The sequence below is a fragment of the Cygnus olor genome, assembly GCF_009769625.2.
Source record: "Cygnus olor isolate bCygOlo1 chromosome W unlocalized genomic scaffold, bCygOlo1.pri.v2 SUPER_W7, whole genome shotgun sequence".
In the NCBI taxonomy this organism is placed as follows: Eukaryota; Metazoa; Chordata; class Aves; order Anseriformes; family Anatidae; genus Cygnus; species Cygnus olor.
In genome coordinates this window covers 1,566,521-1,581,687 of record NW_024429078.1, presented here as the reverse complement: position 1 = coordinate 1,581,687, position 15,167 = coordinate 1,566,521, and the positions used below count along the sequence as shown (strand labels likewise).

At 45.9% G+C, this 15,167-nt stretch overlaps 2 protein-coding genes across 2 annotated transcripts in view; one reads left to right on the top strand and one right to left on the bottom strand.

Moving 5' to 3' along the window:
• Positions 1–15,167, bottom strand: part of LOC121063021 (CUGBP Elav-like family member 4) — a 1,483,068-nt gene that overhangs the window by 338,696 nt on the left and 1,129,205 nt on the right. The gene's annotated exons all lie outside the window — the stretch shown is intronic.
• LOC121063016 (aquaporin-3-like) lies at positions 1,424–14,495 on the top strand. The gene is made up of 6 exons (XM_040543324.1): positions 1,424–1,615; positions 9,116–9,242; positions 9,413–9,550; positions 10,448–10,566; positions 11,932–12,149; positions 12,812–14,495. Exons 1-6 carry the CDS (start codon positions 1,499–1,501, stop codon positions 12,978–12,980), a joined length of 888 nt encoding a protein of 295 aa, XP_040399258.1. The 5' UTR covers positions 1,424–1,498; the 3' UTR covers positions 12,981–14,495.

Here is a 15,167-nt window from a genome sequence, read left to right as displayed (position 1 = left end):
CAGAGGAGCAGCTGTGGGTCCTCCATGGCTTGGATGATGCACAGCGAGAGGAATATGGGGAGAGAGAGGGAGAGGAAGGAAAAGTGGGTGTCCTTGGGACTGGTTTGCAAACCCCGTGTTGCTGGAGTGCTTGCTGGAGGTTGGAGAACCCCACTGATGCTTGTGTTACCAAACCAGGCCCAGGCCAAAAGTAATGAGGGATGTTTTCCATCCCTGTAATTACATTTGGACCCAAATGTTCCCCTGCTTTTGATTCCTCACACCTTATTGCTTTCCTAATTGCTTTCCTGACTTGGATCCTTGGTCTGGCTGTGGCTTCTGTAGGGAATAAAAGCCCATTCATCACCACAGTGGAGAGCCGTGCTTTTCCAGCAGGGAAGTCGATGGTTAAAGAAGAGGAAAAGCTGGCAATCTGTGGCTTTGCAGAGGAGGTGAGGGAACAAATCCGGGAAAGGGGTCCCCTCAGTCCTGTGCATTCATCCTGCTGTGCTGCGTCAAGCCCCGCAGAGTCAAAGAGCCCGGGGAATTTTTACTGCTGGCTTAACAGAAACCAGATGCCCCAAGTGGCACATGTCCTGCCAGCAGCTCCAGACGCTACAGACTGGGAGAGCTTTTCATTCAGGTGGTCTCATAAAATCAGCCCAGGGTGATGCAGGATGTCACTGAGAACAAGGAGGCAGCAATGGTCAATTCTTGCGGGGTTCTGTGAGTCGGTGGTCAGCCTTGCTGAGGTCGTGATGGGGATCTCTTGTGGCTTTTCTTCTTTTCTTTCATGGGGACTGGGCTGTGAATGCACTCCCATAGCCTCGGGAGGTGGAAGCTGTAATGTCACTAAAGGTTTGGACCCAGCTGCAGCCCTTCAGCTGGGATGGGGAGCTGGGGGGAGGCCTGGCCTTGCTCTGCGACACCAGCTGCTGCTGGGAGGGTTACTGGGGGCAGGAGGTGCCTGGTCCTGGCCCACAGCACAGCTGTGGGGATCAACCCTCCTGCCCCACTGCTCTGCTGCAAAAACCTCCACGGCCTCTGAATCAGGGGCAGCAATGCCTTTGCCATCCTGCAGTGGGCTTGGGAGGAAAAGCAAGCTGGAAGCAGGGTGCTGCGATCGCACAAATGGGCAATGATGTTGTTTGTTCAGCCCAGCTTTTGGACTTCAGCTGAAGAGAAGCAGCTACAGCCCCACGCATTAGGTGGTGAAAGCAACAAGGTTTTGGGCAGGACATCTTTGCCACCTTTAATTCCTCCTCCTCCTTCTGAAAGTCCCGAATCTTTTGTTCACCTATGTGAGCAATAAAGAAAGTGAAGAAAACAGCTTGGTCTGTCTCGTGCTGAAAAGGAGGAGAAAAAAGGGTTTTGAAGAGGCTGGAAGGGGTGTGGTCACTGGGAGGTGTGTCAGGCATCATAAACTTATAAGCAAAGGCAGCTCTGCTAGGGAAGAAACCTTGCTGAGGCTGTGTTATCTGCTGTTCCCTGATGCTGCTGGAAAGGCACCTCTGCTGCAATGGGGGGGGGGAGGGGGCAACAGGATGTCCTCACTACTATTGAGGAGCACCTGAGGATCAGAAATAAACTAGCGCGACAAGCTCTGGCTGAGTGCTTGGGGACACTGATCTTGGTGGTGAGTCTGCATTGGGGTGAGGGGGACATTTTCCTGGCAAAGGAGCTGTGCTGCTGCTGGGATTTGTCCCGTGGATGAGCCCAGCTCCAGTGCTGTGGAGTGTAGGGAGCAGAGAAGGCTCTGTGTAAGAGCAGGAGTTCTCCTGGAGATCGTGCAAAGCTTCATTTCCCTCTCTGCCCTGGAATATTTTCTTGGCGCTGAAATAGTACAACTATTATCACCCGGGCAGTGAAAGCTTTTTCCTTGCTTTCTTTTCTTTGTACATCCTATGAAGAAGCCAGAACTTAGTGCTGCAGTATTTTTTTCTGCTGCAGGTCTCTCAAGCCTTATCAGTGGAACTGCGTGATGTCATGGCAGCCTTTGCTGGCAGCTGATCCTGTGTGCATGGCAGTGCTGAGCTGTTGCTCCATGTGTTTTTTTTAAGTGCTGAATGGTAAACAAACTCTTTTGCTTGTGTAGTGCTTGGTTCCCAAAGGGATGGGGTATGAGGAATAAAGTGGGGTGGATATCTTTGAGGTAGAAGGCAAAACTTCATCTGAAGTGGTGGGGATCCAGAGCAGTCCTCCAGGCTTCTGTGGAGTGACAGCAGGCTTACCTCTTGCTGTAACTGATTGCAGGGTTGTTTGGGGAAAACACTGATAGTTGGAGGGGCTGAAAGCAGGGGAAGGCTTGATGAAGCTGCCTGCCTTCTTGGGGACAACAGAGGGTCCGACACAGTGTCTTATGCTTTCATAGCATGTACTTTTCTGATGAGGAAGAGGGGACTACTGAATCTGGTGTGGGAGGATAAATGCTACCATAAAATGTTAATACTCCTGAAAGAAAGCAGCTTTGCACAGTGCAATGGCTTTCTCTCCAGAATGACCCAGCTCTGGTGACTTGCAAATCTACTGGTTCCTTAGGGAAGGGTTACTTGGATTAAGAAGATGATAGGAAAGTAACTAGCAGAAAGCTGCTGTTTGTGAATCACTGATGTTGCTGCAGTTAGTCTCAGGATAGAAGCAAGGTAGTGTTTGTGAAGAGGAATGATGTCTCCTGCTAGCCAAGTTAGTATTGATGGAGAAATGAGGCAAGCCTTTAGCCATGTGGATGTGAGTTTTCAGAAGGGCTTGTGGTTGAAAAAAATGTTATTCTTCCAACTGCTACAACTTGTCCCTACAGCGTTGCCGCTGTGAGGCGGAGAGGAGTTGGGATGTGCTCAGAGCATGGAAAGGTTTGGTCCAAACTCATAACCAGCTTTTAAAATGAGTGCCCCTCAGCCAGGGACAGCCCCTGGGAGCACCACACTTATTGTGTTTTAGTGTGTGTGCACGAATCTTGTAGGAGTGACCTGGGATCTTCTGCGTCTCTCATGCAGAGGACGAAAGGCTGTGGGAGCTCTGTGCCTGTATGGGAGAAAATGGGGCAGGTGGTGGGAGAAATGGTAAAATCCCAGGCATGGCAAACACTGCCTGGTTGTCAGCAGGCAGAAACAGGGTATGCAAAGGGGGAAATGAATCCATGAATCCCTTGGAGCTGTCCTAGTCTATTCTTCTGTTAATGAAGTGCAACTTTGAGATTTTTTTCTTTTAATAAGAAAAACCACTTTTTTTCTTGTTCCCTACCACCCAGATTCCTGTGCATCTCTTATCAGCTGCCTGAAACAGAAAGGGCCTTGAAATTGACTTTTTTCCCCCCTTTCAGAGGACCTGGATAGAGGTTTAAGCTGCATAATCCCAGGACAGAGATCTGGATTCTGCCTGGAGGGAAAATGAGCATTTGTATCCCATGACAGTTCTTGCTGCCTGCCCTGCCAGCAGGCTGAGCTGGGTGCGAATGCATTTATCTGCATCTGAGCCCAGTAAGAATCTGTTATAGGCTTCAGAGAATAAATACCTGAGGAAGGCCATGGGATCCATGAAGAGAGATCCATTCACAGGAGATGCTCTTGACTGAACGTGAATATATTGAAACTGAGCAATATTGAGGATGGATTTAAGGCTTGGTACTATTCACACTGAAGTCAACTTCCTGAGCCCAAAGGGAGTGAGAATGTTTAAAGTTTGCAGCTTACTTGAGATTGCACTGTGTAACGTAAAACTTGTCCCACTGTAGATATTGGCATGGCTTCAGCTTCTCTCCTCCCTCTCCCTCTCACTTGCATAACTGCAACTCTCTAAAGCTCTTCTAGAGCAAAACCATTTCAGACCCCTGCAAAGTATCTTTGCTGGTAAGAATCGACCTGGTGCTTGATTCTTGCTCTCTTTAAAAGAGGTTGTAAAGGTAGCAGAATGTTACCTTAAAAAAAAGTGCCTTTCTTTTTTTTTAAAGAGAAAAATAATCCAGCTAAGCAGCCAAACCCTGAACAGCGCAAAGGTGAGGTGCTCTCAACTTGCAAGCAGCTTCCTCTGCGCACAGCACCTTGCACAACAGAGTTGCAGTCTGTGCCTGGTTTCCCTCCTGCTACAGGAATGGCAATGCTGATTCTGTTTCCTTTGATAATTAAGATGACCCTCCCCCTTCAAAATATACTTTCTGAATGCTACATTAGGTTTGAACTTTATAGCTGTGTCGGAAGCACCCCTTGCTGGCAGTGGTTAAGCAATGCAAATGCTGAAGGCATTTTCTGAGTGACTTGCTATTTGTGTTATTGCTGTAGCAACTCGCTAAAGCAAGATTTCCAGTGGCAGGTCTCTGTGCTTTCCTTAAAGACTGGGTCTGTTTGCTTTGCTCTGCTGGCTGTAAATACTAAAGGTGGCTCTGTTAGGTTTTTATATTTGCAAGAGAAGTAACTTGCTGCTGTAACTGATTTTCCAAGTTGGACTAACTATGATTCACTGCTGTTGAGGCATGAGGAAAGAACAAAACTATTCCTAATTGCTTTTCAGTCAGGCTGTCCTGGCTTTGTGGCCAGGTAGGAGCTTTTTGGGATATGAGTGTGCTGCAGACCACAGAAACCAAAATAGCAAAGTGGTTGGGATGATCAAGGTGAGGGGAACCTCATTTAACTGTTGGCAGTGCAAAGCTTAAAGTCTGTGCTTGTGCTGCAGCCATCTGGGGTGGCACAGCAATTTCTAGTGTCGCTTACTTGATTTGTGCCAATTTTCTTAAAGCCAGCTTGTAGCACTTGGAGTTTTTATTATTATTATTATATATTTGTTTTGGTAGGATTTAAAAGGGAGTGGAAATCTTTCTTTTGAAAACATCACTTGGTGGGATGCAGCTTTCCTCCAGCAACGCCCAACTCTGTGAGCAAAACCCCACCAAAAACTCAGGTCTTTCTAAGAGCTGAAGCCTCCTGATCCAAGGGACATCAGGGATATCGGAATGTGTTCTTGCTTCAGTGTGTGGGAAACAAGTTAAAGTAACAAGTTTCCTCACTAATGCCCAAATCCTCCACTGATGGCTGCTCTTTTTTGCCTTTTTTTTTTTGTTGGTGTGTGCTGAGAGCGGTCTCTCTCCATCTCTGAGCAGCGTTATCATAGCACATGATGTGTGTATGGCACAGCTCCCCTCAGACTCCCTCTTATCTCTCAAGTCCTGCTGCCCCACCTGGCTCTGAGACAGCTGGTGATGAAAAGAGCTGTAACATTACAGACCATCCACCTCTGCTCTTCCCTGCTGGGCTGTTTCTGCCTAGGCTGGCTACAGCTGTGCTGGACAAGAAGCCAGACTGGGATCTGATGTTTCTCCCCTGCTTTGCAAACTCTAAACGATGACCCATCTGTTTGTTTGAGAGAGATTTTGAGGAAGGGTGTAAATGGAGATGTGAAAGAGCACTGACAAAGGAGGGAGAGGGCAAGCGAGGGAGGGAACCTGACTGCTGTGCAGGGGAGCGCTGGGTGCTACCCTCCTAAGTTCACCTACAGAACTGCTTTGCACAAGAGCTGTCTGTGAACCAAGGTGGCCTCACTTCTTCACTAGCTCTTTCAACATTTTATTATTTTTTTTGTCCTCCAAGGTTTTCATACCAGCTCTGACTAACTCCAGGCCTTTTTTTTTTTGTCTCTAGCCAGGGAGAAGATGGGGTGTTTGTCACCCAATGTGACAAAGCCTCATGTGCCCTGGACACAGGGAGTTTTGGTTTCTCTGAGTATGAAGCTACACCCAGCAACTTGCTACTATTCCTGTTATATTATTATTAGCTGCTGCTTCTGGCTGTCCCCTCCCTTGTGCAGCCCCTGGAGTCTCTTAACCCTTTCACCTTTGAACTCGCTGCAGAACATGGTGGGCTCCTGTTCATTTTCTGCAGTGCAAGGAGTTGTGTTCTCCCTCAAGCTTGTGAGGGAGAAGCCTCCCTGCTGGCAGTGAAACCATTAGATCTGCCTGAGCCAGTGAGATGAAATTAGGGAGCTGGCTTCCATTAGCCTGGTGTAATGGGTGCAGCGACCTCACTTCCTAGGAGAGTAGCTTTAATACATCAGAGTAATGGCTTGTTGCAATCATTTTATTAGCACTTAAAAAATCGCTTTTGAACTTGCCTAGTGACTCATGGAGATATAACAGCTGACTTCTGCACACCCTGCCATGTGGGGGACTAACCTGGGTTTCTGTTGGTTGGGATGTTTTCTAGTAATTTAAAATCAGCGTGGTGGCAGCAGTTATTAAAATCCTGAGAGTGAGGGATCATCTTCCCTTGGGTGTGCACTGCTATCTCCTGACCATAGTGGTCTAATATTGACTAAGGACTTTTACATCCACTGTGTGAACTTAAAGCACTTTTTTTTTTTAAATGGATAAATGCTGACTTGCTTTTTATTTGACCTTCTCTGCCTTTCATCTCAAACTAGCTGCTCCTGAACTCCTATGTATTGGAAAAAGGAGACTTCAAACTTAAAAAAAAAAAAAAAAAAAAAAAAAAAAAAAAACACATGGTAAGGGTATCCCATATTTTATGGCTTGGGAGAGTGCTGCTGGATTGTACCAGATGCTATAATGTAAAACCACTTGCCACAGGAGCAGGGATAAGCATGATTTGAATGGATTACTAAAGTTCAAGTGCCACTGATGGATGTCATGTATAAGAATGTGTTCATGTTTTAAAGGACTTCATTGGTAGGGGATGGAATTGCACACAAGCATATCAAAGTTCAAACTTGTTCATAAATATCACCTTTTTTTTTAAATCTGCTTAGGGTTAGGTTTTCTGTTGTTACGCTGAATTAAGCCAAACAGTGCTCAGGGCTCATCTGATAAATAGTTGTAATGCTCCTGTGGAGTGGCCCGGAGGTGTTTTTGCATGGCTCATAGACTTTTTTCTGCAGAAAAGCTGGAGAGCAATTTTTAAGGTGTAGGATGGGGGGGAGAGGAGGATGGGGAATAACCTGTTGAGAAATGGCAGAGCTGGAATTCCTCCAGGTTGAGAGAAGACCTTTGTGGGTAGATGAGGTGGTAGATGACAGGGTGGGGAATTTTTACTTTGTGGTTTCTGTGGCTAATGAGCCAACCACCTAACAGTTCTTTCAGCGTGAATAACACAAATACCTTCATCCCCAGGGATAAACTGGGGCCAATCCTGCCAAAATCAGGTGCCCACTGCAGCTTTTTGTGGGCTTGTCCCTCTCTGGTCAGACTGATGTGCTTGCTGTGTGGCCTTAGAGGTGAACACCATGGCCAAATACTCTGTCAAAACTTCTGTCTGAAGTGTGCTGGGGCTCCTCTGGGGTAAGAGAAAGAACAGATGTCACCCTGGCCATTAGCCAGTATTTATTTGTTCAGTTGGAGCTACATTCTCCTCAGCAGCTTGGACATGGCTGGGAGTGATGGCTGTTTGCTGCACAACAAACAAGACTCATCCCTTCTGCCTTCAGCTGGGCGTCTTCTCTGCCGTGGCTTTCCAGTTGGGAATCTTGGGGTTAGGACATTGGAGGGGCTGTTCTGATTCTACCCAGTAGAGAGCAGTGCTGGATGTCACCTCCTGTTAACTAACAAGTTCTGCAGGTTCCTTTGTTCTTTCTAAACAAAATCCTGTGTTGGGGACCTGGCTTCTTGTCAGGAGGTACCTGCGTACAGTGTCCACCTTGTGAGTTTGCCTCCAGACTATCTGGCCACCCCTTTCCCTGAGTGCAGTGTTTGCTTTGTTAGTAATTCATCAGTTATTGGGGGATGAGTTAGCTGTGTTTTGGCTTTGCCCTTCCTCGGGATTGTGTTGCTCAACAGCATGTCCAGCGTTAGCAGGAGAGGTGAAGAGATCCACCCCTGCCTCCCAGTGCCTATTTGGTGGCTTATCCCCTAAGAGCAGATGCTGCCTGTGTGGCAACTGAGCAATTCTAGAATGATGGAGTTTACAGAAGCAGAAAGACTTGATGGGTGGGTAGATACGAGCATGCATTCAGTAGAAGTAAGGAAAGCTTTGATCCCTAACCTGGAGGATCTCTGGCTTCTGGGAGCATGACAGGAGCAAGCTCTAATCCCTGTCCTTATTTAAGGATGCTTGCAGTACCTGATGGTGAAGTAATCCCTGGTACACGTTGAGAATCAGTTCAGGTAGAGTCAGTGGAAGGTATAAGTGAAGAGAAGGTCAGGACTAGGGCCCCTTAAAGTACATGGTAGGTAGTGGAAAGACTTAGCTGGGCAGAAGCAATCCAGCAGGATGAGCGATGAACTGAACCACCTGGGGAAACTGTTCACCCTTAACAACCCAGGCCATAGGAAGCATGGCTTTTGGGTGTGGTTGGGAACATAAGGATCACACATTTTGAGCAAATGTCTTTGAACATGAGCATGTGCTTCCTTTAGCTATTAGGCAATACCCCTTATCACCCAACAGAAATAACTTTTGTTGCCCAAAGTGCTTGATGCATGTTGGTACTGTAGAGACAGGCCAGCTGTGTTGTCCCAGTCCTTTCCTACATAATTTTGCTATAGGAGGGATGTGGCTGGCTTGGGGTGGTGTGGGCTGTGCTCCAAGTGCCCACAGCAGGGAGCATGCCTTGGGTTTAGGACAACTGCAGGTAGCTCAGCTCAGGGAGGCAGCCCCAATCCCTCAGCCAGGGATGCCTGAAGGAGTGTCTGTGAATGCCAGGCTGACCATGACTTCAGCCATGTCTTTATTTTCAGGCAATAGCAAAATAGTGCCCTGCCAATCTATGTGCTACTGGGTCAGACTATTATTAGCCATTTTTAACAGTAAGGTGCCCAGTTCCCTTGTGTGAACAAGTTGTACTGCAAATACCTTGGTTCAGGGTGCTGTCTCACTGATTCTTCTTGCCTACCTTTAGCTGCCTTAAACTGAGATGTTTGGATAAAGATATTCAGCCTCTTAGAGGTGTGAGCTGTGGGCTGATCTCTTCAGATTTTTTTGTTCCTTGCTTCAGTTCCTCTAGCCAGGTGCTAGGCTTGCCTTGTGTCCTTTCTCCTTCCTTGCTGTTGCTGGTTATGACAACTGAGGGTTGAAGCTTTACAGCTCACCCATGACTCGAAGCCTTCAGTGGTGTAAGCAGAGCAGTCAAGGGTGTCAGTCAGCAACTGGCCCTGATGTGAAACAGAGGGTAACTTCAATCTTTTTTTTTTTTTTCCCAGCTGTTTGGCTGTGGCTCTGTTGCACAGATTGTGCTCAGCAGAGGGACTCATGGAGGCTTCCTGGCTGTTAACCTGGCCTTTGGCTTTGCTGTGATGCTTGGCATTTTGATCTCAGGACAAGTGTCAGGTACGTTGTGACTTTATTTGGGCTGAAATTCACTTGTGACAACTGGTGTGTAGTCCTAGATGGCTGCACTTCTCCTGTGTGGCACTGGTATGGAGACTGGTGTGCCTTGGCTCATCTCTGGGACCCAAGTTCTGCTTGCAAAAGTGCACTAATCTCCAGTCTTTCTGCAAGTGGACACCTGAACCCTGCTGTCACTTTTGCCATGTGTTTCTTGGCCCGGGAGCCCTGGATCAAGCTACCAATTTATGCCCTGGCCCAGACTCTTGGGGCTTTCCTGGGAGCTGGCATAGTCTTTGGGCTCTACTATGGTATGTGCAGATAGTGTGCGTGTGTGTGTGTGTGCACACGTGTCTATTATCCAGATTAAAACGTATCTTCCAAAAATGTTGATGAAACGCTAGTAGTAATGGAGACTTTCAATCTGAGCATTGTTCCAGAGCCATTTTATCCTTCTTGTCAAAAAAAAAAAACCTTCACCTGATTTTTTTTCTGCATTGTCTGGATGCTAGTGTGAGACAATCAGACTTCTAGCAGCTTTGGCAGCCCTTAAGCACTTATCAGGATGACTGTACGTCCTGGAAAACATCCTAAAAATCCAGTTCCTCATAAGTCTATTCCTCTGTCATGGTGCTCCTCGATACAACAATATTCAGTGGACAAGAACTGAACACTCCTTGTGCTGATCAGGAAAAGGTTTAATCCTGCTAATTCCAAACAAAGCAGTACTGCTGTAATTCTGTAACATAAACAAGTAAAAGCAATCAGCACTTACCATTGCTCAGGGTTTAATGGGTGTTAGAGCTAAAACAGTGTTCCAGTAGTTGGTGGGCTGAAGTCAGATTATCTGCAGAAGAGAACTAACCCCATCCTAACTAGCTGCCTAAAACAGGGTTGAGCATCTATTTTCCTCTTAACTGACCACGGAGGGAACCTATACAATGTGCTTAGGGTAGTTATCCAGCTTCTATACAGCAGTAGGTGAAGGGCCAACTGCTCTATAGGACAGCCCCAAGAGGTGAAAGTAATTGCATATTGGTTTAGAGGAAGGTGCAAGATTAGCCCAAATCATATTTGCTGCAGATCAGATCCGTAACAATATCTTATGACTTCTGTAGCACCACAGGCACATTGTGGGGGGGGGATTAGGATTTGGATTAGTGTTTTGTTTTTGGGCTCTAACTCTGGTGTCTTTTCCCCACCTCCAGATGCCATCTGGGCTTTTGGCAACAACCAGCTGTATGTAATGGGACAGAATGCCACTGCTGGTATCTTTGCCACCTACCCATCTCAGCATCTGAATGTTGTGAATGTCGTCTTTGACCAGGTAAGAGGGTGCTGGGAGGATGCCAGAATTTGGAGAGGTATCTTTTGGGATGGTTCTGGGCCTCTCATTTGGTTAGAGAATGAATTGCAACTTCAAGAGGAGATATATTGGCTTCGAAACCCTTGCTGTATTGGTCCCTTGCTAGCCTGTAGGAAGGTCGGAGTCAGAAAGACTTAAAGCAAGAAAGCTTGTCTTAAAGTGGCTAACCAGTGTTAGTCCCAATGCTTGCCAGGACACCAATGAAAAGGACATTACTTGGTCTCAGCTCCTGAAGGATGTCTCTTCCTCGCTCCCATTGCACTACTGTGGCTGTTGCACAACCTGGAGGTCAAGTGGGTGTGGGGCACTGGCTGGTGGTGGAGGGGTCTGTCTCCTCCCTGAAGTTGCCACCAACCATAAAGGTAGAGCAGTTGCTCAGCTGTGGCAGCTTGGAAGCAGGTTCAGGAAGATGTCTTCAGCTGCTTTTGGCTGCTTGGACAGTTGTTCATAGCTCTCCTGTGAGTAGGGAAAAAGGTGTAGGTGTGATGGAGCTCACTCCTTCTAGCGGCTAACAAGCTCCATTGTCCCTTTCCCAATGGGATGCTGTCTGATAATGCCATGGGATGACTTAGTGCAGCTCTTTAGAGAATTGTGGTGGTTTTACCTTGCTAAGCAGCTGAATTCCACTACAATCGTGCTCTCACTCCCCCTCCTCAGAAGAGGAGGGGAAGAAGTAAAGGAAAGAAACAACTCACAGGTTGAGATGAGGATAATTTAATTAAAGGGAAAAATAATTATTAAGGAAAAAATAATACTAATTAAACAATTTAACTAAAGGGGGAAAAAACAAGTAAAGGCTATGTGAAAGTGCAGAGGAAAGAAATTACTCTCTACTTCCCACAAATGAGTGATGCTTGACCACATCCTTGAAGCAAGGCCTCAATGCATGTAGCAGTTGTTCGGGAGGACAGATGTTTTTGCAATGAGAGCCCACGCCTCCCCTATTCTTCCTTTTTCCACCTTTTATTGCTGAGTGTGACATATAGTATGGAATATCCCTTTGGTTGGTTTAGGTCAGCTGCCCTGGTGATGTTCCTTTCTCACTTTTTGCCCACCCCCAGCCTGCTGACTCTGGGAGGGTTAGAGAGAGTCCTGATGCTGTGCCAGCACTGCTCAGCAGCAGACACAACACTGGTGTGATACCAGTGCTGTTCTAGCTACAAGTGCAGAGCACAGCACTGTATGGGCTGCTGCAGGGAAAGTTAACATCCCAGCCAGACCCAGTACAAGAATGAGTCCTAAAACCACGAAACTTCAGAGGAGTTAAGTAACTTGGTTAAAAGATTGGCCTGGAATAAATTTTCTTTTTTTCCCCTCCCTCCCCAGTTCATTGGCACTGCCTCCCTGATTGTTTGCGTCTTGGCTATTGTGGATCCCTACAACAACCCTGTCCCCACAGGTCTGGAAGCTTTCACAGTTGGCTTTGTTGTCCTTGTTGTTGGAACCTCCATGGGCTTCAACTCTGGCTATGCTGTCAACCCTGCTAGGGACTTTGGGCCTTGTCTCTTCACAGCCATTGCTGGCTGGGGCTCTGAAGTGTTCTTGTAAGTGCTTGCCAATGAAGACTTTGTTTTTTTTTCCCTTGATGCCCAATATAAATCCAAGTAGGTGGTACTTCTGGCATCACAGAAAGTCTTAGCACCCATGAGGTATCTCTGGACTGTATAGACATTTTAAAGAAGACACTGTTAGCTCTGCTGCTTCTTAAGAAATTGTACGAGTAGGGCAGTTTCCAGCAAATGACTTAACTTTGCTATCAGGGAAAACCTCGGGGCATCTATGAGAAGTTCAGGTGCACCTTGAACATGATTTTTTTTTTAGTGGTAGGAAATGTAGGGCCTTCGTTATAACTGTTTCCAGGTATAACAAAATCCAATTAAGAGTCATGAACAATACAGGCTATGTGTTGTCAAGGGATGCTTTCCTGCAAGTGGTGGGAAGGAAGTGAAGGTGCCTAGCTCAGACACTGCAATGGTTTCTCCCCTTTCCTTGTGGGGAAACACTTTTGGAAGTCCTGGAAGCAGCTGTTCTGAAATACTTGTCACCCCAGCTTGCAGCAAGAGGCAACATCTGTCTCCCATGTTGCAGTGGACATGGGGTTGCTGTCATTTTTTGTCTCCAAATATCCCATTGACTAGATCTTGCACTGTTCCATATCCAAACAAAAGTACCCTAATGCCTATTGTTAACCTTGTGTGTTTCCCAGGGCTGGTAAGCAGTGGTGGTGGGTTCCAGTTGTTGCTCCTTTCCTTGGGGCTGTTGCAGGAGTGATGGTCTATCAGCTGATGATTGGATGCCATGATGAGCCTTCTCCACCTGCCTCTAAGAAGGAAACAGTCAAATTAGCCAACGTGAAGCACAAGGAAAGAGTCTGAGGGAAGCTGCCACCCAGGTCTGGCAGACATTATTACTCAGGACTGCAGTTGGCCAAGAGGAGGAAGGAGTTAAGAGCTTCAAGAACAACAGAAAGAATTTTTTTTTTCCTGTCTTGAGATATTCTAGCTTTTTCTATATCCCTGATGTATTTGCTTTAGACACTTTCCTGTGAGCCTTTTCCCCACATCCAGTATCATGTAGCCTTTCCCTACTAAAAGGGGCTTGAGGACTGTAGAGTCAGGAGAGAAGTGGGCATTGCTATCCAACGCCTCTAGCACAGGCCTCATGTTCAGGAATTTGGGGCTCTCCTGGGCTGAACTGCTGGCCTGGCCTGTGAGTTTGGCAAACTGCTTCCCTCCAAACCTGTATCCCCATCTGCAGAGTGGGGACCATGCAAGATATAAATTGTTTTTTGATCATGGAATGGAAAAATTTGACATCCTGGGAAAAAATTCCCTGTGATTCTATGATGGATCAAATCTGTGCTTGGTGTTGCTCTAAAGTCAATGACTTGACACCAGGAATGGACTTGTAAAAAGATTAGCCAATTAAAATCTTTTAGACATCTCCCATGAGCTTCCAGAAGATCATATCAATCCATTTGATCCATAATATCAGAGTGGATAGTGAGACTGCACTGGATTTTAATATAACACAATGTTTACAAGCCACTGCACCCTGGTGTTTTAATCACAATTTTTAATATTGCCAACTTATGGAAGATAACAGGAAATTCTTGTTTTAGTCAGGGGTTAACCTGGAAAGAAAGCTTAGCTCCCTGTAGCAGCCTTTCTAATTAATCAGCTTTGTATATATACTGCAAGCAGCTAATAGCCAAGTTCCACTGAAAACATGGTGGTGTTAAAGTTGTGTGTGTTCATGTAAATTTCACAATAGGGTTTTTTAATAGATATGTAAATGCACTCCTTAAAAAGCTGTTACCACATACCAGGGTTGGGATGGGTTCAGTTAATTTAAAGATGTGTGGGAACTGCCTAGTCTCTGACAGCTTTGAGATCTGTTGGATTTTCCCAGGATAGCCTTAGATCAGGGAACTGTGTTGTTGGAACATCTTGTTTTCTACCTTGCAGAGTTGCTGGGGTATGCCTGGTACTCACAGCACTCTTACCACATTATTTCTGATGAGAGCCTGAGTTCAGGCACCTCCTATATTAGCAGTGCTGGTGTGCCAGAGGATCTCTGGTGTTTTCAGTGCCATACAGAGTATTTGAAACAAGCAGTATCAGTTGTGAAACAATTGGTTGGTCCCATGGCAATGCGTTAAAGAAACAGGCTTTAAAAGAGTTTCTTTAATGTGTGGTTTCCTTAATGTGTGAATTCCTTGAAATATGTAACTTTATATACACTTCCAATCACTGAAATTATGTATTTTTTTTGCCTTTTAAAAAATGTCAATACCCACACTGTAAAATGTTAGCGCCAGTTGTATTTCTAAGCTGTTGTCAGTAAACTTTGCTGTGGAAAGGAAGTCATCTATCGCAAAGGCTTCCTCAAAACCCTTTCCTCTCCTCAGCCTGCAGTAGCAAAATGGAATTAACCCTTCCAGGCAGTACATCTACGTGCTCCATTTGTGTTTCATTCCTTTCCCTTTGGGGCAGGTGGGAGGAGATCTGTGCTCTGTGTGAAGGCCAAGGTATTGGCTAGTGGGTGGGGGCATCTTCTTAAGACAGAAGAAACAAGTAGTCGGTGTTTGTCCCATGCCCTTTGTACTATTTAGCTTCTCTTATTTTTTTAATCAATACAGTTCTTCTGGTAGTGGAAATCCTACTCTGTATCTAGCGTATATTCCAGCATACTTTACTAGTATTTTTTTTTTTCCTTGCATGGTTTAGCTAACAAGTATTAGACCTGAACCCAATGCTTAAAAAATTGCACAGCTCTTCCAGCCTATGTCCTCTGAAATACCATTATTGTTGCTCTTTAGCTGATTTGTTGTGTCCTGGTGTGTTTTTACTGTGCAACTTGTACAGCCTTAAAATAACTCATAACTTCCCATACAGTGCCATAGCAAACAACTCAGTGTAGTCTGGATGAATGATTTCCTGCAACTCACCAACTAGAAATCAAATGATTTTTTTCTTAGCAAGAAAGCTGCTGAGTTTGGTATGTTATATCCTTGGTTAGTATGCTGCTTTATCCCATTTCTGTCTTGAAAGTTTTTCCCT

What these genes read in the sequence shown, in the direction of transcription:
- LOC121063016 (XM_040543324.1), top strand. Translation starts at nt 1,499, where the DNA reads ATGGGGGGGGGGAGGGGGCAACAGGATGTCCTCACTACTATTGAGGAG. An exon ending in AGTCTTTGGGCTCTACTATG is followed by an intron (nt 9,551 to 10,447) that starts GTATGTGCAGAT and finishes CCCCACCTCCAG; the next exon opens with ATGCCATCTGGGCTTTTGGC. An exon ending in TGAATGTCGTCTTTGACCAG is followed by an intron (nt 10,567 to 11,931) that starts GTAAGAGGGTGC and finishes CTCCCTCCCCAG; the next exon opens with TTCATTGGCACTGCCTCCCT.